A 21,534-nucleotide genomic window follows, 5' to 3' on the forward strand; every position below is an offset into this window, starting at 1 on the left:
AGAGCAGGTATTAGGGCAGGAGCCCGTCTGCTTGGGAAGCGGATAATCCGCAGGGAATTGGCCGCTGGAAGCCTATTAAAATACACCAGCACCCAGCTGGCGACCCCCTCCGCGCCTCTGCCTCCCCCCCCGCAAATCACAGGGGGGCAGGGGTGCAGCCAGAGGGGCATCGCCCGTGTCCCCCCCACCCCATGTCATCCCCCCCCCAGGGAAATAAGACACGGATCCGGGGTGGCAGCCGTTGGTTCTCCGTGTCGGAGCTTTATTTTGCAGGGGGGGCCAGCACGAGGCAGAAGGGGGGAAGGCCGCGGGGCCGGGCGGGGGCCGCGGTCCCCAAGCCCCGGCAGAGGGTCACCGAGCTATAGGCGGCCGCGGAGCGACCGTAGCAGCGTCTCCAGCTGCTCGTCCAGGGACAGCTCGTCCCCGTCGTTGGTGATCACCCAGTCGAAGGCCACTCCCTGGTCCAGGCCGCACTCGGACTCGGCGTCGTCCACCCCTGGGGAGAAGCAGAGCCGGGGTCAGGCCCCCGAGGTGGGTCAGGATCCGTCCGTGGGGGCAGCCGCGGTGCCAGCGCAGCCCCCGGGTTTGGCGCCGTGCTCGGGGAAGCAGCGCTCGCTCGCTCGCTCACCGGCGACGAAGACCCAGTTCCTCCTCTTCCTCGTCTCCTCGGTGGCCACCACCCGCACGGTCTGCACCGCGTCCCCGTAAACATCCCGGAACCACTCCACGTCCGAGAGGCGCCGCGTGTCGCTCACCACCTGCGCGGGGGCTCCGTCAGCGCCCGCCCCGCGCCCGCCCGCCCCGTCCCCCGCGCCCCCCGCGCCACTCACCCACACTGGCTGCGCCGCCCCCTCCACCACCGTCCTGCAGAAGAAGCCGGGGTCGGCGCGGCGCTTCTCCTCGCCCCAGCGGATCATGTCCTGCCGGTACGACTCCTTGTAGGCGCTGGCATCCAGGAGCCGCTGGAAGTCCAGGCCGTGCTCCTGCGGGGAGAGGGGGTCAGCGGGCACGGCCCGTGCCGTGGGGCATGGCACGGCACAGCGCAGCACGGCAGCGCGGCATGGCACAGTTCAGCACAGCGCAACATGGCATGGCATGATGTGGCGCGTGGCGCAGCACGGTATGGCCGGCACGGTATGGCATGGCATGGTGTGGCATGGCACAGTATGGCACAGCATGGCACGGCACGGCATGGTGCGGCGTGGCACAACTCGGCACGGCACAGCGTGGCGCGGTGTGGCACGGTGTGGCACAGTATGGCACGGCATGGCCCAGCATGGTGCGGCATGGCACGGCATGGTGCAGCTCGGCATGGCACAGCGTGGCGCAGCATAGCATGGCATGGCACAGCTCTGCATGGCACAGCATGGCACAGCTCGGCACGGTGTGGCACAGCACAGGACGGCACAGCGCGGCACAACGTGTCCCGGCACGGCTCGGCGTGGGGTGGCACGGCACAGCAGGGCGTGGCAGGGCGTGGCAGGGCGTGGCAGGGCGTGGCAGGGCCGGCGGTACCTTGGCGTACTGCTCCTTGAGGGGCCCGGAGAGGCGCAGGACGGTGCACACGTCGGGGCCCAGCCTGCGGGAGAGGGGTCAGCGGGACGGGCACCGGCACCGGCACCGGCACCGGCACCGGCACCGGCCGGCTCCACCCGGGCAGGTCCCGGCCGCCCCGCCGGGTGCCGGCCCCGCCCCGCCCGGTGCCGGCCCCGCCCCCCGGTGCCGGCCCCGCCCCCGGTACCGGCTCCGGAGCTCCTCGGCCACGAAATCCTTCCCCGACTTCCTCTTCCCGCTCAGCAGCAGCACCGCGCGCGGCGCCGCCATCCGCCCGCCCGGCCACGCCCTCGGCCCCGCCCACCGCGCGGGGGGGCGCGACCCGCTCTGGCCCCGCCCTCCCCGCGGACACCCCCTCCCCCGAGTGGTACGGCCCATGAGAGGGGCGGGGCGCTGCGCCGCTGACTCCGCCCCTCCGGCGGGGCGCCCGCCTCATGGCGCCCCCTGCAGGGCGAGGCCGGCACAGCGCCGCGCACGGCAGCCGGGGGGCGGAGGGGGCACCCCAAAACCGCGCTGGGACACGGCGGGCCCCCGGCCCACCCCAGCACCTTTGCACCCCCAGCACCCCCTCCTCTCCCCCCAGCACCCCCTGTTCCCCCCTGCACTCCCCCCTTTTCCCCCCATCATCCCCTTCCCCCCCAGCACCTTTCCCCCCCAGCACCCCCTCTTTCCTCCTTGCACCCCGTTCCTCCTCTTCACCTCCAGCACCCCTTCTTCCCCCCCAGCACCCCCCTTCCCCTCGCACCCTTTTCCCCCCATTGCCCCCTTCCCCCCAGCACCCCCTCTTTCCTCCTAGCACCCCCGTTCCTCCTCTTCCCGCCTAGCACTCCCTCTTCCCACCCAGCACCCCCTCCTCTCCCACAGCACCCCCCTTTCCCTCAGCACCCTCTTCCCCCTCAGCATCCCTGTTCCCCCCCAGCACCCCCATTTCTGCCTGCACCCCCTCTTCCACCCAGCACCCCCTGTTCCCCCCTGCACTCCCCTCTTTCCTCCCATCACCCCCTTTCCCTCCCAGAACCCCTTTTCCCTTCAGCACCCCCCTTTCCTCCTAGCACCCCGTTCCTCCTCTTCACCCCCCACACCCCCTCTTCTCCCCCAGCACCCCCCCTTTCCCCCAGCACCCTTTTCCCCCCAGCATCCCATTCCCTCCCAGCACGCCCCCTTTCTGCCTGCACCCCTGTTCCCCCCCAGCACCCCCTTTCCCCCCATCGCCCCCTTTCCCCCCCAGCACCCCCTGTTCCCCCCCATCACCCCTTTCCCCCCATCACCCCCTTTCCCCCCCATCGCCCCCTTTCCCCCCATCGCCCCCTTTCCCCCCCAGCACCCCCTTTCCCCCCATCGCCCCCTTTCCCCCCCAGCACCCCCTTTCCCCCCATCACCCCCTTTCCCCCCCAGCACCCCCTTTCCCCCCCCCAGCACCCCCTTTTTCCCCACACCGGCACAGCTCTGCCCAGCGGTGACTTTATTGCTTGGTGGCAGTGCAGCATCACACAGCGCGGCTGCTCGGGGACCTGGTACTGCCCGGCCCCCCAAAAACAGCCCGTGGGGACCCCCCTACCGGGGGCCGCTGGATGAAGGCTTGTGGTGGGGCGGCTGCCCTGGCACACTACGGCGCTGCCCCCCGGCTCTACCCCCCCGTGCCGTGCTGCCGCGCGGCTCTCCGGCCCCGCTCCTTCCCGGCGGCGCTGCAAGAGAAGGGGGGGCTGTGATGGGGTGCCGGGGCTCGGCCCCCCAAAACCCCCCCGGCACCACCTGCCCCGGCTCACCTGCCGTCCCCGGCGTAGTGCCGCAGCACGTACTCCTCGAAGCCGTCGGCCGCCTCCTCGTCGCCCTGCTCCCGCCGCGCCACCTCCTCCAGCAGCTCCTCCACGTCATCCACGAAGTCGACGAAGCGCAGGCGGTCGTGGGCGAAGGTGCCGTCGGCCCCGAAGGCGCCGTCCAGCTGCGCCGCCAGCCCCCCGAAGTGCCCCCCCCAGCCCAGCCGCCCCATGAAGCCCTCCAGCAGCCGCAGGAACTGCGCCTTCTGCACCGGCTCCAGCGCAGCCCCCAGCACCTCCCGGCCCTCCTTGCGGGCGCAATCGGCCACCCCCGAGCAGCCCTTGGGTGCCCGGTACCGGCTGAGCGGGGGCAGCTCGCGGGGGCTGCGCTGGGGGGGGCCGTGAGACGACTTCCCCCAGGCTTTGCCTGCCTTGTGCTCCCGGGGGGGCCGGGGGTCCTTCCCGTGGGGTTTGCCCTGCTCCCTCCTCTCCCGCTCGTGGGGGGCCCCCCCGGCGCCGTGCCGCTTGCGCCGCTTGCTCTCCTTCTCCACCTTGAACGGCTTCTTCCAGGGCCCGGGGAACGACTCGACCCCCTCCGCCTCCAGCTCCAGGCCCAGGCGCTGCTCCAGGGCGCTCAGCTCCTCTACGAGCCCCTCGAGACCCCCAGGGCCCCGCGCCCGCTCCAGGGCACCCGCCAGCTCCTGCCGCACCGAACCCAGCCAGCCGTGCCGCCGGGCACCCTTCCGCTGTGCCGCGTCCTCACCACGGGCTGCGGCGCCTGTGCCGGGGGGCTGCTCTGCCACCGGCTCCCCGACCCCGGGGCTGCCCGGTGCCCCCACAGCCCGCAGGCGCTGCAGCTCGGCCTGGGCATCGCGGAGCGCGGCGGCTTCCCGCTCCAGCGCCGCGCGCAGCCGCGCGTTCTCCGCGGCCAGGCTCTGCTGCTGCGCCCCGGCCGCTGCCGCCTCGCCCTCGCTCTTCTGCAGCAGGGCGTGCAGCTCTTCCTTGTGGGCCTGGGGCAGGGGGAGGGAGCGGGGGGCCGTGAGCGAGGTGGGAGAGCAGCACCGGGATGCGGCACCCGGCATCGCCGCGCTCACCCACCTGCAGCTCCGCCTGCATGAGCCGGATCTCCTGGTTCTCCTTGGCCAGCTTGTCCAGGAGGAGGCTCACGGACTGCACGCTCTGGGGGTCCCCGGCGTCTGACGGGGGGGGCTTCTGCTGCGAGTCCTGGGGGAGAGGAAGGATGGGAGCCCTGGGGGTGCTGGGGGTGCCCAGTTCAGGGGGGCTGAGCCCCACTGCAGACCCCCCTCCTTACATTGCCGTCGGCGGGCAGCGGCGACTCCTGCTCCCCAGCTGCCACGTCCCGGCTCAGCACGCTCTCCACGGGGCCTGGGGAGGAACCGGACGGGGGTGTCCGACCGCGGCCGCACGTCCGGGCTGCACCCTGCCTGGGCAGGACAGTCCCCCGTACTCACCATCCACCGGGTCGTAGATGCCACCTGGGGAGAGGAAGGGACAATGAGGGGGACGCCGGGACCCCCGCCCTGCCCCTGGGACCCCCACTCACCGGAGACGATCAGCAGCCCCACGGCCACCAGCGCCACGGCGCCCAGCAGGTACTTGCTCATGCTGAGCCCGTCCTCAGCACCGGCGTCCGGTGTCCCCCAGTGCGGGGCAGGCGCGGGAGTGGGGGGCCCGGGACGGGGTTCGTGCCCCTGCCGTCGCCGCAGCCCCTCCACGTCATCGTCACTGCTGGTGCAGCTCCCCTCATCCACTGGTGGCCCTGGGGGGGGGACGGATGAGGGGACCTCCAGGGAGGGTCTGCACCCCAGCGCTGCTGGCAGGACCCCCCCCTGCGAGGGTCTGACCTGCTTTGGGGGTGTCAGGGCAGGGTCCCGGCTCAGCCTCGGCGTCGGGCTCCTCCTGCTCGTCACCATCCGGCACGCCGGGCTCCGCGGAGCCGTCCGGGGTGGGCGCTGCCCTGGTCCCAGCGTCCCAACGCTCCTCTGGGTCCTGCGGACACAGGCGCTGGGGTCTCACGTGTCCCCAGCGGGCGAGCAGGACCCCAGCCCCCCGGCTCCCAGGCTTACCCCCCACCCGCTGCCCTCGGGGCGCTGGGTCTGGCCGGGGAAGGCAGCTGCGCCGTTGGCCACGGCTGGGGAGAGGCAGAGAGCGGCGGTGAGCCGGCGGCACGGGGGGGGACACCGGGTCTGCCCCGTCCCTGCGGCTGCCGCCTGCCTGTGACGGTGTCCTGGGTGCCTTCCTCCTCCTCCGGCTCCTCATCCTCAGTCCCGTGGGAGGCCGAATCCTGCTCCGGACCCACCGTGTCGACGGGCAGACCCTGGGAGAAGGGGAGCGGGTGGCACCTTCGGCCCCAACCCCGGGCAGGCGGGGGGGTGCTCGCGCCCTCACCTCGCTGCCCGCCAGCACCCAGCTGCTGTCGGGGTCCCGGGAGTCCGATTTCTCCGCCATGGGGACGGCCCAGAGCCACCTGCAAGGAGACGGACGGACACACGGACAGAGGGACGCGACCCGGCTCCCGGCACCACCGGGATTTGAGCGGGAAAGCCGCGGTCCCCGCGACAGCCGGTCCCCAAACCCCGCCCGCGGCTGGGGGGCTGCAGGGAGCTGCCCCGGCCGCCCCGGGAGGACCGGACCCCCCCGTGTTTCGCTCCCCCCCCCCGACACCAGCTGCCGCCGCGGGGTATTTTTAGCCGGGTGATGCCGCCGGGCAGGTGGACGGGGGACGCGGGGCCCGGCACGGGGACACCGGGGCCCCGCAGGAAGGCGGTGGTACCGGGAGGGGGATCTCGGGCAGCCCCCGCCGCCCCCCCGGACGCGTAACCGGCCTGGGGGGTGACGGTCCCGCCGGTGATACCCCCCCAATCCCTGCGGCCGCGGCACCGGGCGATGCCCGTTCAAGCCGTGCCCGCTGCGCAACACCGGGCCGGGGCCGGCGCCCGCGGGCACCGCACGGCCGCGCTCCCGGTTCCGGCCCCGCCCGGGGGAGCGGTCCCCGGGGCCGGGCCGGGCGGTACCTGGTGCCGCTGCCGGGCCTGGCCGCGGTCCCGCCGGTCACTTTCCCTCCCCCGGTAACTTTCTCCCGGTGCCGGTCGCCGCCCTCGGGAAGGGGCGCGCACGTGACGCGAACAGCCAATGAGCGCGGGCAGCGGCCGTGACGGACCAATGGGACGGCCCGGGGCGGCACGTGGGACCCCTCCGGTACCGGACACCCCCCTCCCCCCCGTCCCCGGCGGGAGCGGAGCGAGACACGGACACGCGGGTTTCAGAGTTTTATAGCGACGGTACAAAAGTTTCCATTAACGCTCGGCTAAAACGGGGCGGGGGGGAGACACCGGGACCGTCCCGAGCACCGGGCAGGGGGCACGGAGCACCGGGACTGCCCTGAGCATGTGGAGGGGGGCACCGGGACCGCTGCACAGCCCCTGGGGGGGGAGGGTCACGGATGGCAGTGGGGACCGGATCGCCCCCCATACACACAAGGGCACTGACCCCACCAGGCAGAGCTGGGGGGGCACCGGGGAGCCTCAGCCCCCGAGGGCCGGTGCACCGGGGCCGGACCCTCCCCTGCAGCAAAGGACCGGCAACGGCGTGGCCAGCACCGGCCCAGAGCCCACGGTGGGTCCCAGCGGCAGCCGGTGCCCGGCGAGGAGCCGCAGCCGGTGCCCGTCACTGTCTCTCTGGTTGGCAGGGGGTGGGGGCAACGGCTACAAAAAAAGGGGGTTTGGTCCTAAATCGGCGGGGGAAGCTGTACACGGCGGCGGGAGGGCGGCTCAGCCGTCGTTGGCGGCCACCAGCTGTCCCATGCCCTCCCGGACGTAGACCGACTGGATCTCCTTCGTCTTCAGGCAGAAGTCGCAGGCCCAGACGGCGGAGGCCTCGGTGGTGAGCAGCCCGTAGGCGTTCTCCGTCATCCCCGTGCACTCCCGGTGGAACCACTTCTGGCAGGAGGCCTCGCACAAGATGGCGTCCTGGTCGTCGTTCACCTCGTTGCGGCAAGCCCCGCAGGGGTACACCAGCCCCGGTGGCGGCTGGTGACCCGAACCGCCGGCCGCCTTACTGGGGGGAGGCGGCGGAAGGCTGTTGGTTTCAGGGGTGCCGGCGCCGCGGCCGGCGCTGTTGGGGGCGAAGCCGGGCTGCGCCCCGTTGACGGCGGCGGGGGAGCCCGAGTGCTGCTCCTGGGCGAAGGTGCTGGGAGGGGGGTTGAGGTTCTTACCCCCCTCCTCGCCGCCGGCGGGGAAGCCGGGATCAGCCCCGGGGAAAGGGCTGGCGGTGGGGGGCAGGGGGGGCATGTTCTGCCCGGGGCGCTGCATGGGCGACTGTCCAAAGAGGTTGCCGGGCTGGCTGAAGCGCTGAGCTACCGCCGGTCCCCCAGGGGGGTTGAGGGCCGGCCCGGGGCCCATGTCCCCCCGGGGGGGCTGCCCCATGGTGGGGGAGATCATGGGCCCGAAACCCCCGACGGGCCCCTGCATGAGCTGCCCCGTGGGGGGGCTGAAGTTCTGTCCGAGGGGCTGGCTGAAGGGCTGCCCGGGGAAGCTCATGCCCCCGGGCTGGACGTAGTTGGGGTTCTGGGGGGCCATGCTGAAGGCCGGGCCCATCTGCCCGGGGGCGAAGGGAGGGGGCTGCCTCCGCAGGGGCTGGGGACCCCCGCCGTAACCGGGGGGGACCTGCGGCGACATCCCCCCCTGGACGCGGAAGCCGCCGAAGGGCACGGGGCTGCCCAGGAAGGGGGCGGGGGCCGCCCCCACCTTGGGGGCCCCGAAGTCATCCTCGAAGGGGTTGGAGGCCACCAGGTGGTCCACCATGGGGGTGGGCGGCGGGGCGAACTCCGAGAGGTGCGAATAGGCGGGGCCCTGCGGGGAGAAGGCGGCGGTCAGGGCTGCGGCCCCCCCGGCCCCGGTCCCGGTGCTGCCCGGGGCCCGCGGGGCCCGGCCCTACCTGCGTGTTGGACTTGCGCCGCTTCTTCTCGGGGCTCTTCATCTGCAGCCCTGCGGGGACAAGCGGGGCCGCGTCAGCCGGGGCCGGTGTCCCCCGCCCCGCCGGCCCGACCCGGCCCGGCCGCCCGTGCTCACCTGCCTTCCCCTGCTTCCGTCCGGGCCCGCCGGCGGCGGCGCTGCCCGCAGGGTGCGGGGGCCCCGGCGGGGGCGGCGGGGCCGGGACGCCTCCCTCCAGTTTCTCTGCGTGCGGGGCCGCCATGGCCCTCACAGCCGGCGCGGCGCCATGGCCCCGCCGCCGCTCCTCCGCACGGCGGCCCCAACCGGAACCGGAACCCGCGCGGAGCCAATCAGCGCGCCCGGGGCGTGGCCACCAACGCGCCTGGCGGGGGCGGGGGCGCTCAGGGCGGACCAAGTCCAGCGCTTTCGGGGGCAACGGGACGAACCATGTGCAAGGTCCTTGGGGGGGGGGGGGGGGGGGAGTGAAGCGGGACGGACCAACCGCAGCGCGCTGGGGCGGGGTAAAGCAGAGCGGGTTGGACCATGTGCAGCGCCCGTAGGGGAGAGCGGGACGAACCATCTGCAAGGCCCGGGAGGGGGGGAGAAGGAAGCATGTGCCGATCGAAGGGACGACGCCGACGCCGGGGCGGGAGGGGCCGTGTGCCCGGTGCCCCCCCCCCCCCGGTGCTCCCCCCCCTCACACCAGCCAGGGCCTAGAGAAATACCAACTTTAATACCAACCGCCGGTTCCTTTGGTATAGCGGGGCCCGGGGGGGCCCGGGGCTGCGAGGGGCAGGGCTGCGCTTTGGCTTGGGGGGAGTAACACCGTGCATGCAAGGGGGGGGGACCCCTCCCGCCGGCCCTCCCCGGGGCTACCGGAGCCGGCCGTGCCCAGCCGGGACCCCAGGTGGGGCGGGCAGGGAGGAGGTGCGGAGGAGCACGTCCCGGGAAGGGGCACGGCGGGGGCTGGGGGGTCTGTCCCCAGCCCCCCACCCCGCGGCATTGCATAAGAGTGTGGGACCTGCGGGTCAAGGCACAGAGTTAACACGTAAAGTGATCGGGTACAGTCGGTGTGGGGCCGGCCGGGCCTTGTGCTTGGGGGAGCGGAGCCCCCCGCAGCCCCCCGCCACGGCCCGTGGGCAGGGGACGAGGCCGGGCTGCCCCCCCGGCTCAAGGGATGGGGGGGGGGCTCGGCTCCACCAGCCCTGAGCCCGTGCCCACGCCGGTGAGCGCGGCCGCGGCACAGCAGCGGGGCCGGGTTTTGGTGGGAGCTGAGCTGCTGTGCAAAGGCTGGAGCTGGGAAGAGGCAGGGGCTTTGGCAAGAACAGCCCCCCGCCCTGCAGGCAGCTCACGCCACGCCGCCCGCGGCCGCCAGCTCCTCGTGGCGCAGGGGGACAGGCCCCATCCCCGGCCAAGTCCACGCTCAGTCCCGGGCAGAGCACCCGACCGAGAGTCCGAGGGCTCCCTGGGGCAGGGAGCAGGGCTGGGGGGGGCTGCGCACCGCGGCCCCCCGGGCGCTCACAGTCTCCTCTCCACCGGCTGCTGCAGGCACATCTCGCTGCCGGCCGAGATGATGGGCAGGTGATTGTCCATGTGGTAGCTGATGAGGTGGCTGACGCTCTCGAAGCGGTGGTCTTTTGTCCGCACCTGGGGGGCCGGGGAAGGGGCACTCGGGAGGCTGCCCATGGCCACGGGAGGCCAAAGCCCCCAGCCTCCAGGGGCTGGGCACCGACCTGGGGGGAGCAGCCCTCACCCCCCAACTCTCGCCAGCCCCTCTCCGTTCCCCAAGCCAGCCCAGAGGCGTCCCTCAAGGAGCCCTGGTGGCTCTTGTAACCCCCAGGGCCCCCCCTCAGCTGTGCCAAGCTCTGTCCCCGGCACGTTACGGGGACTCACCACTCCCTCGGGATCGACGAGCAGCAGATGCTTGGGTTGCCCGCCCTGCAAGCCGGTCAGCACGTACTGGCCCGGGGTGGTGGTGCTCTCCCGCACCAGGAAGTCTCCGTTCACCTTCAGCAGCTTCTCGGCCTCCTTGCGGTTCATCTTCCCGTGGTACCAGGGCTCCCGTCTCAACTGCTCCTCCATGGAGGCCACCACTTGGGCCGGGGGCAGCCCCACGGGCACGGACGGGGGGACACGCAGGGCATCTTCAAAGGGCTCTGCAGGGCGAGAGGAGCAGGGGGTCCGGGACTGACCTCACAGCCACCCACCCCCAGCCCAGGATGGACCCCCCAGCCCAAGCACGGCTGCGGCCGCCGTCCCACTCACTCATGTCAAAGAGGTCTCTCTGGGCGCTGCCGTTGGCTGTCGCGGGGGTGCCAGTGGCCGACGCTTGGCGTGTCTTGTCCATGTTCTGCACGTTGACGTAAGACGGGTCATCGAACAGGTCCGTGCGGCCGGTGGTGCCCGCCGGAGCCGGGTATTTCTCTCTCCCTGCTGCCAAGAGCACCGTGGTCAGCCCGGCTCCAGCCTGCCTCGGCCCCAACACCAGTGCCCGCTGTCAGAGCACCTGGGGTCCAGGAAAGCAGACGGGGACCGGCCACGTCCGTCACGTTACCTTGGGCAGGAGCGTGCTGCTTCCGCGGGTCGTACTCCCCGCCGGACGCCTGGCCGACGGGCTGCGGGGAGAGGCGGGTGGTGAGCCCCGCTGCGCTCCCCATCCCTTCCCGCTCCCCGGGCTGCTAGAGATGCCGGGGAGACGCGTGCCACGGCTCTCGTGGTGGAATAACCCCGAGCAAAGAGCCCACGGCCCGGTCGGGGTCCCTGCATCTCCCTTGTAACGTGGAGCCTCCCCACGAGGACGCACCCAGAGCCTTACCAGCGTGGCCCCCAAGTGATTGGGGGTCTGAGCAGCCCCGTCCCGCAGCCGCATGTCCACCACCCCCCCGATGGGAGGCTCCTTGCCGGGGAAGTCATTGTAGTACTGGTGATCGGGGGCCGGTTCCTCCTCTTCCTCATCCCAGGCAGAGCCATCAAACCCCGCCATCCTGGGAGGACACGGCACAGATGAGCGGCTCAGAGCAGCCAGGGCTGCATTCCCTCGCCAAAACGAAGCTCAGACACCCTCCCACCTTTCTCCTTCCCACACAGCCCCGCCCTTACCTGTCGTGGGGTGTCACCAGCTTCGGGGGGTTCTTCAGGTACTGCTTGAACCGCAGCTCGAAGGCCTGCCCGATGGTGCTGATCACGTCCTGCGCCAAGCCCTCGGGGCACTCCAGGATATGGCAGGCTGGGGAGGGAATGGTGGGATGGGAGCGTGGAACCCCAGCATTGAGTTCTCCACCCCTTGAGCCTGCCCTAAGCACCCCAGAGCTTCCTTACGGGGGACCCAGCCCCTCCCCGCCACACTGAGCTGCGCCTAAACGTCCACGAAATGGGGCTCTGGCATTTAGGACCCTCGGCGGCAGCCTCACCTCTCTGATTGACGGGGTCTTTGGCAACGTAGGCAACATACTCGGCCGTGTCCTGCGGGCGAGAGAGCAGCAGTGAGATGAGAACACGGTGCCCGAGACTTCGGGGAGAGAGCAGGAGAGGCACCGATCCCTAGCACGGGGCAGGGCACGCGCGGATGGGGACCCTGTGTACTCACCGGGTCTCCCCCGGACGCGAAGGAGATGGACTGCATGTGGTGGTTGGCAATGATCTGCAAGGCAGAAAGTTTGTTGGACGCAGCCAGGAGCTTCTCGGCACCCAGCCAAAGGCAGCACCTCCTGCTTGCCACGTTCCTCCCGGGGCTGGCCTGGCACGGGGGGCTTACAAGCCTCCGGAGGCCTGGTTATGAGCCACAGGCCACCAGGAAAAGGGGCTGGGACACCAACAGGGCCACCGAGAGTGGGATCAAAATCAGGAGACCTGGCCCCAGGTCAGGGGACTTGGGTCTCACAGTCTCCAGGACAGATCCTGTAAAGCATGCGGGGTATCGCTCCGACCTCCTCACCCCCAGGGACCGGGCGGAGGTGGGCACTCAGCAGGTCACACAGCCCACCCAGACATCCCTTAGGGAGGCTGGGGACATCCCCTGCCCCAGCAGGGCCCGGGGTGGGGGGACAGGAGGATTCCTGCTCGTCTAAAGCCGGTCGCCCGGCCCCGCTCTCACCTGCTTGCAGTCAGAAGCCATGAGGTTGAGGCTGCTGGTGGAGATGGTCAGGGTGATGGGCATGCCGGCGAACTTCAGGTTGCTCTTGCCCAGGATGGAGTTCAGGGAGCGGCCGCAAGGCTGGGGGCAAACGGCAGCATGGGGAAGGGGCTCCCCAGGCCGGACACAGCCCGGCTGTGGGGGGACGGGGCACGTCCTGCCACCCTCCATGGTGGAGACGGGCACCTCCTCCTCACCACCGCTCCTGCCGAGCTCTGCCGGCCCGAGCCGAGGCAGATCAGAGCCCCGGGCTACCCAGCTGGGCTGGGATCTGGCCCTCGGCCCCGTGCCCAGTCGGCCGAGGTGCTGCCCCCCGCCAGCTCCCCAGCCCGGCCTCACCTTCCTCCTCCGCACGGCTCCCTTGGCACCGGGCACGGCCTCGCACACCAGCCCAATGGCCTCCCTACGGGGAGCGCAGAGGGATGTCAGTCCCCCCCAGTGCCTGCCCTCCTCGTTCCCTTGTGACCCCCCCAACCACAGGGGGACACGGGGACCAGCGCAGAAGGGACAGGGTGACAAACGGAAAGCCCTCGGGCAGCACCGTCCGGGGCTCTTCAGGCAGGGGAAGCGCGCTGGTGTTAATATTTGATGGGGCTGCAGGCAGCCTGGCCCCCACCAAAAGCCCCACATATCACCAGGGGCTTGCGCGGGGCTCGGACTCCCCCCCCCCCCAAAAGCGGCAGCCCCTGGGGAGAAGCAGAGCTCACCTGGTGACCTGCGTCCTGGTGTTGAAATCCAAAGCCCTCATGGACTGGAGGACTTCCACGCAGCCCATGTACTGGGGGAGAGAGCAGGGTCAGCCCGGCCAGCCCTGGGGTTTACTCCCCACGCAGCCGGGGAGGGGGCAAGCGCCCCGAGCCCCCCAGTGGTGATCACCCTGGGTGCCCACCTGCCACCCCCAAGGAGCACACCAGGAGGTCCCCAAATCCCCACCGTGACCCTTCCCACACCCCCCCGCCAGTCCCCAGCACTCACCCGGACGTGGTAGGAGACCCCAGGGCCCATGACCTTGTCATCGGGGTGCAGCCAGCCGCGGGTGGGCTTATTGACGAAGCTGCCGTGGCGGGTCCATTCGTCACCCCCCAGCTGGCCGCCTTCCACCCGCGTCTTCTTCCCGCAGCTCAGCTTGTTCATATCCTGGGAACAGACAGCGACAGGTCCCACTGAGTCGGGGCCGGTAGCCCCCCCCGGTGCCGGGGCCAGCGTCCCGGTGGGGCCGGGCTCCCCCGGGCTGCTGCCGGCCGAGGAGCCCCGCAGGCTGAGCAGGTTGGCGGGATTCGAGAGCTTCAGGTTGGCCATTTTGGGGAAGAAGGAGCAGAGGGTGGTGGGGCTGTCCTCCGACTCGGGCGAGAGCTCCCCGAGAGGCGCCGCGGGGCCGAGGGAGGAGGAGGACAGGGAGCCAGGCAGAGACCGCGTGCCTGCGAGGGATTCCACCGGGGAGGCCGGGACCCCCAGGCCCCCCACCGCCTCCTCCAGAGAGGAGACGGACTCGTTCCGCAGGTGGCTGTATTTGCTCTTCTGCAGGAGATCCATGCCGGAGAGAGACGAGAAGGGCCGGGGCCGGCCCGGCCCGCGCGGCAGCGGGGTGGAAGCAGCCGGCCGGGTCTCACCGGGGCCTCATGGAGAGTCCGAGCGCCCGCAGCCTCCGGGAAGCCGCCCCCAAGCAGAAGCCTCGGCTGAGCTCCGTGCCAGGCCCACGCCAGCCCGGCATGGCTGGCAGGGAGAGCCGGCCCCGGGATACCAGGCAGCGGGTCCGGGGGCTGCCCGGCTCCGCGCCGTTGCAGCCGATCGATCGCGATCGGCGTCAGCAAGGATGCACGGATCCAGCCAAACGAAGAGCGATCCCTCGCTCCCGCCGCGGCGGAGAGGAAACGGGGCCGCGGCGACGCCCCGGGGAGCTGCCGGTGCGGGGAGGGGGACTCAGCACACTCGGCCCCCGGCCTGGAGGTCCTCAAGCCCCGTGGCCCCGCGCCGTTCCTGCACCAAGCCGGCAACAAATCCCATTGTCTTCAGCTGGGGCCGGATCCGGTCCCCTCTGCCCCGCTGCCGGGTCTGGCACGGCGGCCCGCCGCCCCAGCCGGCTCGCTCCAGCCCCTGCGCTGCCCCGCTGCCGCCAGCCGCTAAGAGGAAATCAAAAGCATGAATATTTAAAGCCCTGAGACAAGGCAGCCACAGAGCGCATCCAAGCCCAGCCCAGCCCCGTTCCGAGCACCATCCAGGAGCGAACAAGGTCCTTCTGTGGCGGCCGGCGCTACGCAACCCACGTGCCGGTGGCGGGCAGCCGCCGTTGGCTCCCCAGGCTCTGCCGGGGGGGAGCGGCGCCCGGAGCCGGAGGGACCGCGATGCTGAGATGCTGCCGGTGCTCGCAGCCGCCTGGGATGCAGGGACTTCCAGTCCTTTGAGAGCACGGCTCCGGGCACGGATCTCGCCCGGAGGGCTGATGAGAGGAAGAGGAGGATGCCCAGGAGCAAGACACAGGTGGGTTGTCCGCCGGGCGAGGCAGGGCTCAGCGCAGGCCCCCGGCCGCAGCGAGGAGCCGACAGCAGAGGCGGCTGCTGCTAATTGCTGCTGCTGCTTCCCGCATCCCGGCCGGCGCCGAGCGGCGGCTCCTCCCGGGAGAGGAGAAGAAGGGGCTGCCGCTAATCGGAAGGGCCGTGCTGACTCACAGGCGGCGGGGCAGGCTCTGCCGGCGGCGGGGGCTGCGCGCGGGCTGGGGCGCAGCGCAGGAGGGGCTCCCGGCGAGGGGTGGGGACCCAGCGCCTATCTGGAGCAGAAAAATCAAGGTCACAGGCGGAGCTAGCAGCAGCGGGCAGCGAGAGCGTGCCGGGGGGCAAACCTCGGCCCCTTCCACCGCGGGGAGCCAGGCAGAGCCCCCACCTGTGGGTTGGGGGTGTCAGGGGCAAGTCTCCCCTGCTCCCCGTCCTCGACGCACGCCGGCGGCACCTCAGACACCCGCGCCGCTCTCCACGGCCTCGTCCACACCAGCCTCCCTGGGGCGCAAGAGCTCAACCCCCTTCCACCTCCCATGGGTTGAAGCAGGGATTTCGGGCAGCCCCGCGGCGCCCAACCCGCCATGGGCCGGGGCCTTCCCGGGCACCAGGTGCTCCACAAAACCGGCCACCGAGCCAAAACCGGGTAAATCCAGCCCAAGGGAAGGGCTCTCCCTGCTTGGACCCGCCGCGGGGCACTGCTCAGCGCTGGCGGCTGCCTGCCCTGCTTCCCAAACGCTGGCGTGCCGCCACGGGGACAGGGAAATGGAAGCCTGGAGCTGGAAATAGCCTCCTGTGCAGCGCGAGGAGCTGCGGTTCACGACGGCGGGTCCGTCACCCGCCTCCTCCCGGCGCCGGAGCATCGCCTCGGCCGCACACGCCGCCTCCACGAGCGCCAGCCCCCACCTCAGCTGCCGGCGGCGGTGGTCCCACGGGCGCAGAAAGCCCGTGCCAGCCGTCCCACGAAGCGCTCGTCCCTGCCGGGGGCCCCCCGGCCGCTCGGCGCTGTGACCTTCCCGTGGCCGGCAGCGCCGCTGCTCTAAAGAAAAGCAGGAAGCCTGGGGCCAGGGAGCCAGGAAGCCGCCAGCCCGGCGAGGGGCCAGCCGCAGCCCCCGACTGCCGGGGGGGAGCCGAGCTGGGTGGCATCGAACGGGTGCGGGGCAGTGGGGTTTGCCCACGAGGGCCCGGCTGTTGGCAGACGTGGGGCTGGGGTCCCCTGGCACGGCAGCACGGGCTCCGTGAGCCCCGACACTTCCCTAGAGCCCTGCCGGGATAAAAGCACGAGGGAATTGCGCAGGGGCAGGGGAGTCTCCTCGGACCCTTCCCACCACCCTAGGTCCCGGCTGTGGCCCAGACAGGGCTCGGAGCAGCCGTCCCCGACAGGCACCAAGGGGCTGGCGCGTCCCAGGAGCCGCAGCCCCCTGCTCAGACAGGCCTCTGCTTCTATAAAATGGAATAATTTCTGATTTTATCAGAACCTCCTGAGGCCAGCCGGCCCACGTTACCCCGCCAGCCCGCACCGGCTGGGGACAAGACCTATCGCCGCTCCCAGCCCTCAGAGACCAGAGGTGCCGCCGCCACGGCCCCCGTGGCCCCAGAGCCCACCCCAGGGCGTCAGAGACCCCTTCCCAGCAGGCTCAGAGCGCAGAAGACAAATCAAAACGTCTGCAGAGCCCGCGGAACAACAGCCCTGCCTGAACAGGCAGCCCTTGAGCCCCATCCAGCAGGCAGCTGCCCTTCCCCTTGCCAGACAGGCCAGCAGCGAGCTCCTGCCCCTGCAGCGGAGGACGAGCGGAGCAGCCAGAACAACCGCTCCCGAGCAGCTCCCGGGACAGGTCCCGGCCCGGCCGCTCCTCGTGCCCCGGCAGCAAGGAGGGGCACCGGATCGGCTGGATCCTCCCCACGCGCGGCAGAGGGACCCGGGCTACTTTCGGGCGCCTGGGGCTGGGACTTCGTGCATAGCCTGGGGTGAGGAAGAAGAGCAGAGAGGGGACGCTACCGGGCCCCGCTACCGGGCCAGCGCCTGACATCCTCCCAGGAAACACAAACTGGGAGCTGAGTCAGAGACCTGGAACACGCCAGTGGTTTGGCAAGAAATCGCAGCGAGGAGCAGGCAGCCGTGCGTCGGCCGCTGCCGCACGTACGCGCCTCGCCCAGGGCAGGAGACCCCCTCGCTCCGACAGCAGCCGCAGCGGAGCCAGCCCCAAACCTCCGGGGTAGGAGGGAAGCAAAGAAAAACACTCAAATCCAGCCAACAGCTGGTTTTTTTTCCCCCCAAACATCACGACAGCATCACACGGCACCTACGCGTTCCTGCACACAACCTCTCCGCCGCTCAGAAGAGGGGCCGGGAGACGCCAGCGAAGACCTGGGGAAGAAGCTGGGGCCCTGCCAGCGGGGAGAGAGGGGAGGCAGGATCCACCACCGAAGCCACCTAGCCCTCCACCGAAGTCCTTACCACGTACTCCATCGCCGGCGGAGGGCAGGGCAGGCCCTGGGCAGGGAACAGAAACGCACAGCCCCTCTCGTCTGGCACTCTGACCTGCGGTTCAGGGACAAACAGGGAGTTAGCCAGCCCTGCCCCGGACCGCCGAGATGGTGGCCCTGGTGCCAAGAGGCAGACCCTGCTCCTCCTCGCTGACCGCAGGCCGACGGGGCCGTAGCAGTCGCGCAACACGCTGCAGACACACGGGGCGAGAGAGGCAGGGAAGCATCCTGCTTCCCATCCGAGGGAGGACGGAGCTGGGATGTGCCGGGGGCAGGAGCACGAGGCCGAGCCTGGCTCTGCTAAGACCTTGCCCTTACAATGTCGGGGACTGAGAGTCACTCCATGACCCAAGACAAGCGTCGGACCTGATCCCTGCCCGGCCCCAAAACCAGCGCCCAGAGGGCCACGCGTAAGGGGGGAGAGCGGAGGCAGCCCAGCGGGCAGAGCTCCCTCCTGCCCACATGCCACCCCCTCGGCTGGCACCCCGCCGCGAAAGGACGTGCAGAGCCCCCGGGGCTGCGGCCCCCTCGTCCCCGGGGGAGCGGTGAAGAAGGGAGTCACGGAAAGAGGCTACGAGAGGGGAGTCAGGAAGCTCTGCGAGGGGAAAACAAGGCAAGCGAAGCAGGGGCAGCTCCGGAGCCGCTGCCCTTCCCACTCCCACCCCCACTACCCAGTCGATGCGGTCGGGGCCGGGCCAGCCGAGCAGCGCAGGGCAGCAAACATGATTTACTTCCTTGCAGCAATCGTGCCCTTATCTGGGGCCTGCGAAGGCAGCGCCAGAGCCCAGGCGGGCGCTAACGCGATTAGCTCGGGAGGCAGCGAGATAAGGAGGGCCGCAGCTTGGCAAGCGCAGCAGCGCAGACCGGCCCTGGGCAGGGCCCGGCAGCACCGCGCCAGGTCACTCACTGCCGAGCAAAAGCGGTGACAAGGCCCTTTGGACGCCAGGGACTGAGGCTGGCAGCAGGGAAGGAGGATCGGGACCCCAACCCGGGGTGCTCAGCCTCGCCAAAGCCTCTTCCGGGCCCGGTGGTGTCCCCCTCACCGAGGAGAGGACACTGCCCTGCACAGCTCCCCGGGGCATGGGTGGCCCAGCCATGGTGCTCCCCCACCAAAGGGCTGTGGGACCCTCAGGGCACGCTCGGCTGGGAAGAGACAGCATCTTCAACCCCTCTGGAGCAGGCGAGACCAGGGCGTCCCCGGGGAGTGCCGCCAAGAGCTGCCCTTTGCCCACAGGCTTTCGCAGCACCGAGCCGGGCAGGCAGGGCCCAGGTCACGTTTCCTCGGACCCCGTATCCGGGGTCTCCCCAGGCCAGTGCAGTGTGCGGGTGACCCCATCCGAGAGATTCAACCGGAGAAGCAGGGACAGCCTGCAACGGACGGACACAACACCCTGCCGGGGGGAAGGCAAAGGCCTGCAAGGGGGAATATCTACCCCTGTCCGCAAGAGCTGGGTCTGCTCCGGATACTCGCCCCTGCCTTCCTCCGAAGCATCGAAGCACAGGCAGGGCTGAAGGCAGGAGGGTGCACCCAGGCCCCGCGGAGGTCGAGGATCCCTCTGAACCCAGCCGGTGCCCTGTCCCTGCTGGGGGTCGCACAAGCCTGGGGTCCGGGGGTTTTTCCCAGGCGCTGGCATCGTCCCTCGAGCCGGCCTCCCTCCCCTGTACCACACCGGCAAACGTCCCTGAGCGCCCGGGACGGGGCGACGCACGCCGCAGCCCAGCGAGCGGCCCTGGGCACGCACAGCAGCCGCCACACCGGGGGGGTCCAGGGCACCGCAGTCACCCCGAGGCCTGGAGGCGACCGAGCGGCTGCCACAGCCCGGCCCCGGCTGGGCCACCCAGGGCAGGGGGCCGGGCCCGACCCGCCCCGCGGGGCCCCGAGCCCCCCGCTCGGCTCCCCCGCGCCGGGCGCGCAGAGGCAGCGGGGAAGGGCAGCCCGGCCCCCACAGCGCCGGGCCTCGGGGGCGGCTGCGGCGGGACGCCCCGCTCGCTCCGCGGAAGGCAGTGGCGGCGAGCGGTGCGCGCCGGCGAGCGGGGAGGAATCAGCCCCAGCGGCACCGCCGCCGCGGGGGGCTCCCCGGGGCACGGCCCAGCACCGCGGGGCCTCGTCCGCCCCGGGAGCTCGGGGCCTGCGCGGCCGCCGGGGGCCCCGCACGGCCCGGCCGCTCCCACGGGGCTGCGCAGGCCGCGCCGACCCCACCGCGGCCCCCGGGCGCGGCCCCCCCGCCCCGGGCCGGCCCGCGCGCTCACCGGGGCACCATGGGTCTCACGCCGGTCTCCTCCGGTCCCGGCGGCCGCGGCGCCCGCACCGCCCGCCCTCCCCCCGCCGCGCCGCCACTCACTTCCGGCCCACGCCCTCCAGCGCGGCCTCACCGCGCCCCCGTCACGTGACGAGCGGGCCAATAGCGAGCGATGCCCAAACGGCGGGGAAGCGGCGCCGCGGCCCTGCCCCGCCGCCCGAGCGCTGACCAATGGGTTCCCGCACCGCCCCGTGACGCGCTGCCCGCTGCGCCGCGCGGACCAATAGGCGCGCGGGGCGGCGGCGTTTGAAAGCGCCGTGGGGGGCGGGGGCGCTCAACGGCCCGGCGGGGCGCTGAGGCGAGGGGCGCGGCGGGGGCTGCCGGGAAGGGGGCGGACCGCGGCCCGCCGGCATGGCGCACAAGCAGATCTACTACTCCGACAAGTACGACGACGAGGAGTTCGAGTACCGGTGAGGCGGGGGAGGGGGGCCCGGTAACGGCTCCGGGGCGGAGGGGGGTGTCCCCGTAACGGTTCCGGGGCGGGCGGGGGAGGGCCAGTAACGGCTTCCCGGGGGGGCGGGAAGGGGGTTGTCCTGGTAACGGATCCCTGTGGGGGCGGGGTGTCCCGGTAACGTCTGCCTGGTAGGGAGGGCGTGTCCCGGTAACGGTTCCCCGGTGGGGCGGTAGGGAAGTTGTCTGGGTAACGGTACCCGGAGAGGGGGGGTGTCCACTCACGGTTTCCCGGTGGGCGGGGAGGCCGTTAACGGCTCGTTGATGGGGGGGGGGGCGGGGGCGGGCGAGTGAGTCACGGCTCCCCGGTGGGGCAGGAGGGGAGCTATCCCGGTAACGGTCCCCGGTGAAGGGAGTGGGGGATGTCACCGTAACGGCTCGGTATCAGGGCAGGGGGGTGGTCCAGTTAACGGCTCCTCGGGGGGGAATCCCGGGGGGCGGGTATCCCCCCGCCGGGAAGGGCCGTGGGGTCCTCGGGGGGAGGGGGGTATCCCCCCGGCGAGAAGGGCCGTGGGGTCCCCGGGGGGAGGGGGGTATCCCCCCAGCGGGAAGGGCCGTGGGGTCCCTGGGGGAGGGGGGTATCCCCCCGGCGGGAGGGCGGTGGGGTCCCCGGGGAGGGGTTATCCCCTCGGCGGGAGGGCGGTGGGGTCCCGGGGGGGGGGGGGGTGTCCCCCCGGCGGGAGGGCGGTGGGGTCCCCGGGGAGGGGTTATCCCCTCGGCGGGAGGGCGGTGGGGTCCCGGGGGGGGGTGTCCCCCCGGCGGGAGGGCGGTGGGGTCCCCGGGGGTGCCGCTCCCCGGTGCCGGGCTGAGGGGCGCGGGGGCGCAGGCACGTGATGCTGCCCAAGGACATCGCCAAGCTGGTGCCCAAGACCCACCTGCTGTCGGAGTCGGAGTGGCGGAACCTGGGGGTGCAGCAGAGCCAGGGCTGGGTCCACTACATGATCCACGAGCCAGGTGAGCCCCGCGGGGGGGCGGGCGGCAGCCGGGGGGCCCGGCCTGACACCGTGTCGTCCCCCCCACCCCCTCCGCAGAGCCCCACATCCTGCTCTTCCGCCGGCCGCTGCCCAAGAAACCGGAGAAGTGAGCGGCCCCTGGCCCGCCGAAGCCCCCGGCCCGCCCGAGCTGAGACAGCACCTTCCTCCTCCTCCTCGGCATTCCCGGGGGGCTTCGCCCCGTGCCGCGCCGGCGGGTGCCCGTGACCCTCGGTGCCACGGCGGCGGCTCGGCCCCGGTGCCGGGGGGCCCTTCCTGCCGTAGCTTCAATAAATGGCTGTTTGGGAGCTCCCGTCTGCCGTACTGGGGGGGATGCGGGGGGAGTGGGAGGCTCCCGGTGCCTCAGAGCATCCTGCCTGGGTGGTGCAGGCATGCTCCCGGTGACCGGCGGGGGTAGGGGAGGGCTGCCCCGGGGCAGTTC

General features: G+C 72.0%; 5 protein-coding genes across 11 annotated transcripts; 1 reads left to right on the forward strand and 4 right to left on the reverse strand.

Moving 5' to 3' along the window:
• Positions 1 to 232: 232 nt before the first annotated feature.
• Positions 233 to 1,869, reverse strand: PMVK (phosphomevalonate kinase). The gene is made up of 5 exons (XM_075176274.1): positions 1,742 to 1,869; positions 1,516 to 1,579; positions 831 to 983; positions 629 to 758; positions 233 to 496 (listed from the first exon to the last, which is right to left on the reverse strand). Exons 1-5 carry the CDS (start codon positions 1,822 to 1,824, stop codon positions 360 to 362), a joined length of 567 nt encoding a protein of 188 aa, XP_075032375.1. The 5' UTR covers positions 1,825 to 1,869; the 3' UTR covers positions 233 to 359.
• Positions 1,870 to 3,002: 1,133 nt separating this feature from the next.
• PBXIP1 (PBX homeobox interacting protein 1) lies at positions 3,003 to 6,505 on the reverse strand. Its single transcript, XM_075176275.1, has 11 exons — positions 6,347 to 6,505; positions 5,721 to 5,799; positions 5,547 to 5,649; positions 5,399 to 5,463; positions 5,177 to 5,321; positions 4,876 to 5,091; positions 4,784 to 4,807; positions 4,624 to 4,697; positions 4,410 to 4,535; positions 3,321 to 4,321; positions 3,003 to 3,239 (listed from the first exon to the last, which is right to left on the reverse strand). The coding sequence occupies exons 2-11, from the start codon at positions 5,778 to 5,780 to the stop codon at positions 3,182 to 3,184; spliced, it is 1,872 nt and encodes a 623-aa protein (XP_075032376.1). The 5' UTR covers positions 5,781 to 5,799; positions 6,347 to 6,505; the 3' UTR covers positions 3,003 to 3,181.
• An 81-nt stretch (positions 6,506 to 6,586) lies between these two features.
• On the reverse strand, positions 6,587 to 8,858 carry PYGO2 (pygopus family PHD finger 2). Its single transcript, XM_075176283.1, is given in 6 exon segments — positions 6,587 to 8,182; positions 8,268 to 8,317; positions 8,402 to 8,528; positions 8,530 to 8,565; positions 8,567 to 8,620; positions 8,622 to 8,858. Coding segments are annotated over 6 exon segments (1,569 nt in total). The 5' UTR covers positions 8,844 to 8,858; the 3' UTR covers positions 6,587 to 7,102.
• Positions 8,859 to 8,977: 119 nt separating this feature from the next.
• SHC1 (SHC adaptor protein 1) lies at positions 8,978 to 19,731 on the reverse strand. 7 transcript variants are annotated; one of them, XM_075176282.1, is made up of 14 exons: positions 19,622 to 19,701; positions 17,343 to 17,426; positions 13,371 to 13,532; positions 13,103 to 13,173; positions 12,735 to 12,798; positions 12,357 to 12,476; positions 11,850 to 11,903; positions 11,674 to 11,725; positions 11,363 to 11,489; positions 11,079 to 11,247; positions 10,818 to 10,878; positions 10,529 to 10,696; positions 10,157 to 10,419; positions 8,978 to 9,910 (listed from the first exon to the last, which is right to left on the reverse strand). In XM_075176282.1, the coding sequence occupies exons 2-14, from the start codon at positions 17,352 to 17,354 to the stop codon at positions 9,782 to 9,784; spliced, it is 1,452 nt and encodes a 483-aa protein (XP_075032383.1). In that variant the 5' UTR covers positions 17,355 to 17,426; positions 19,622 to 19,701; the 3' UTR covers positions 8,978 to 9,781. The 7 variants fall into 7 exon arrangements, with proteins under 7 accessions (XP_075032383.1, XP_075032382.1, XP_075032381.1 ...); XM_075176281.1 differs by lacking the exons at positions 17,343 to 17,426; positions 19,622 to 19,701 and adding an exon at positions 19,714 to 19,731; XM_075176280.1 differs by lacking the exon at positions 17,343 to 17,426.
• A 213-nt stretch (positions 19,732 to 19,944) lies between these two features.
• Positions 19,945 to 21,400, forward strand: CKS1B (CDC28 protein kinase regulatory subunit 1B). The gene is made up of 3 exons (XM_075133502.1): positions 19,945 to 20,081; positions 20,948 to 21,075; positions 21,153 to 21,400. Exons 1-3 carry the CDS (start codon positions 20,023 to 20,025, stop codon positions 21,203 to 21,205), a joined length of 240 nt encoding a protein of 79 aa, XP_074989603.1. The 5' UTR covers positions 19,945 to 20,022; the 3' UTR covers positions 21,206 to 21,400.
• Positions 21,401 to 21,534: the final 134 nt, after the last annotated feature.

This window comes from Calonectris borealis, chromosome 29 (assembly GCF_964195595.1).
Source record: "Calonectris borealis chromosome 29, bCalBor7.hap1.2, whole genome shotgun sequence".
Lineage (NCBI taxonomy): Eukaryota > Metazoa > Chordata > Aves > Procellariiformes > Procellariidae > Calonectris > Calonectris borealis.

What these genes read in the sequence shown, in the direction of transcription:
- PMVK (XM_075176274.1), bottom strand. Translation starts at nt 1,824, where the DNA reads ATGGCGGCGCCGCGCGCGGTGCTGCTGCTGAGCGGGAAGAGGAAGTCG. An exon ending in TCAAGGAGCAGTACGCCAAG is followed by an intron (nt 984 to 1,515) that starts GTACCGCCGGCC and finishes CTCTCCCCGCAG; the next exon opens with GAGCACGGCCTGGACTTCCA. An exon ending in GAACTGGGTCTTCGTCGCCG is followed by an intron (nt 497 to 628) that starts GTGAGCGAGCGA and finishes GCTTCTCCCCAG; the next exon opens with GGGTGGACGACGCCGAGTCC.
- CKS1B (XM_075133502.1), top strand. Translation starts at nt 20,023, where the DNA reads ATGGCGCACAAGCAGATCTACTACTCCGACAAGTACGACGACGAGGAG. An exon ending in GACGAGGAGTTCGAGTACCG is followed by an intron (nt 20,082 to 20,947) that starts GTGAGGCGGGGG and finishes GCGGGGGCGCAG; the next exon opens with GCACGTGATGCTGCCCAAGG. An exon ending in CTACATGATCCACGAGCCAG is followed by an intron (nt 21,076 to 21,152) that starts GTGAGCCCCGCG and finishes CCCCCTCCGCAG; the next exon opens with AGCCCCACATCCTGCTCTTC.
- SHC1 (XM_075176276.1), bottom strand. Translation starts at nt 13,928, where the DNA reads ATGGATCTCCTGCAGAAGAGCAAATACAGCCACCTGCGGAACGAGTCC. An exon ending in ACCAGGACGCAGGTCACCAG is followed by an intron (nt 12,799 to 13,102) that starts GTGAGCTCTGCT and finishes CGCTCCCCGTAG; the next exon opens with GGAGGCCATTGGGCTGGTGT. An exon ending in CTGGTGACACCCCACGACAG is followed by an intron (nt 11,248 to 11,362) that starts GTAAGGGCGGGG and finishes GTGTCCTCCCAG; the next exon opens with GATGGCGGGGTTTGATGGCT.
- PBXIP1 (XM_075176275.1), bottom strand. Translation starts at nt 5,780, where the DNA reads ATGGCGGAGAAATCGGACTCCCGGGACCCCGACAGCAGCTGGGTGCTG. An exon ending in CCCTGACACCCCCAAAGCAG is followed by an intron (nt 5,092 to 5,176) that starts GTCAGACCCTCG and finishes TCCCCCCCCCAG; the next exon opens with GGCCACCAGTGGATGAGGGG. An exon ending in GGGGCTGCTGATCGTCTCCG is followed by an intron (nt 4,808 to 4,875) that starts GTGAGTGGGGGT and finishes TCCTCTCCCCAG; the next exon opens with GTGGCATCTACGACCCGGTG.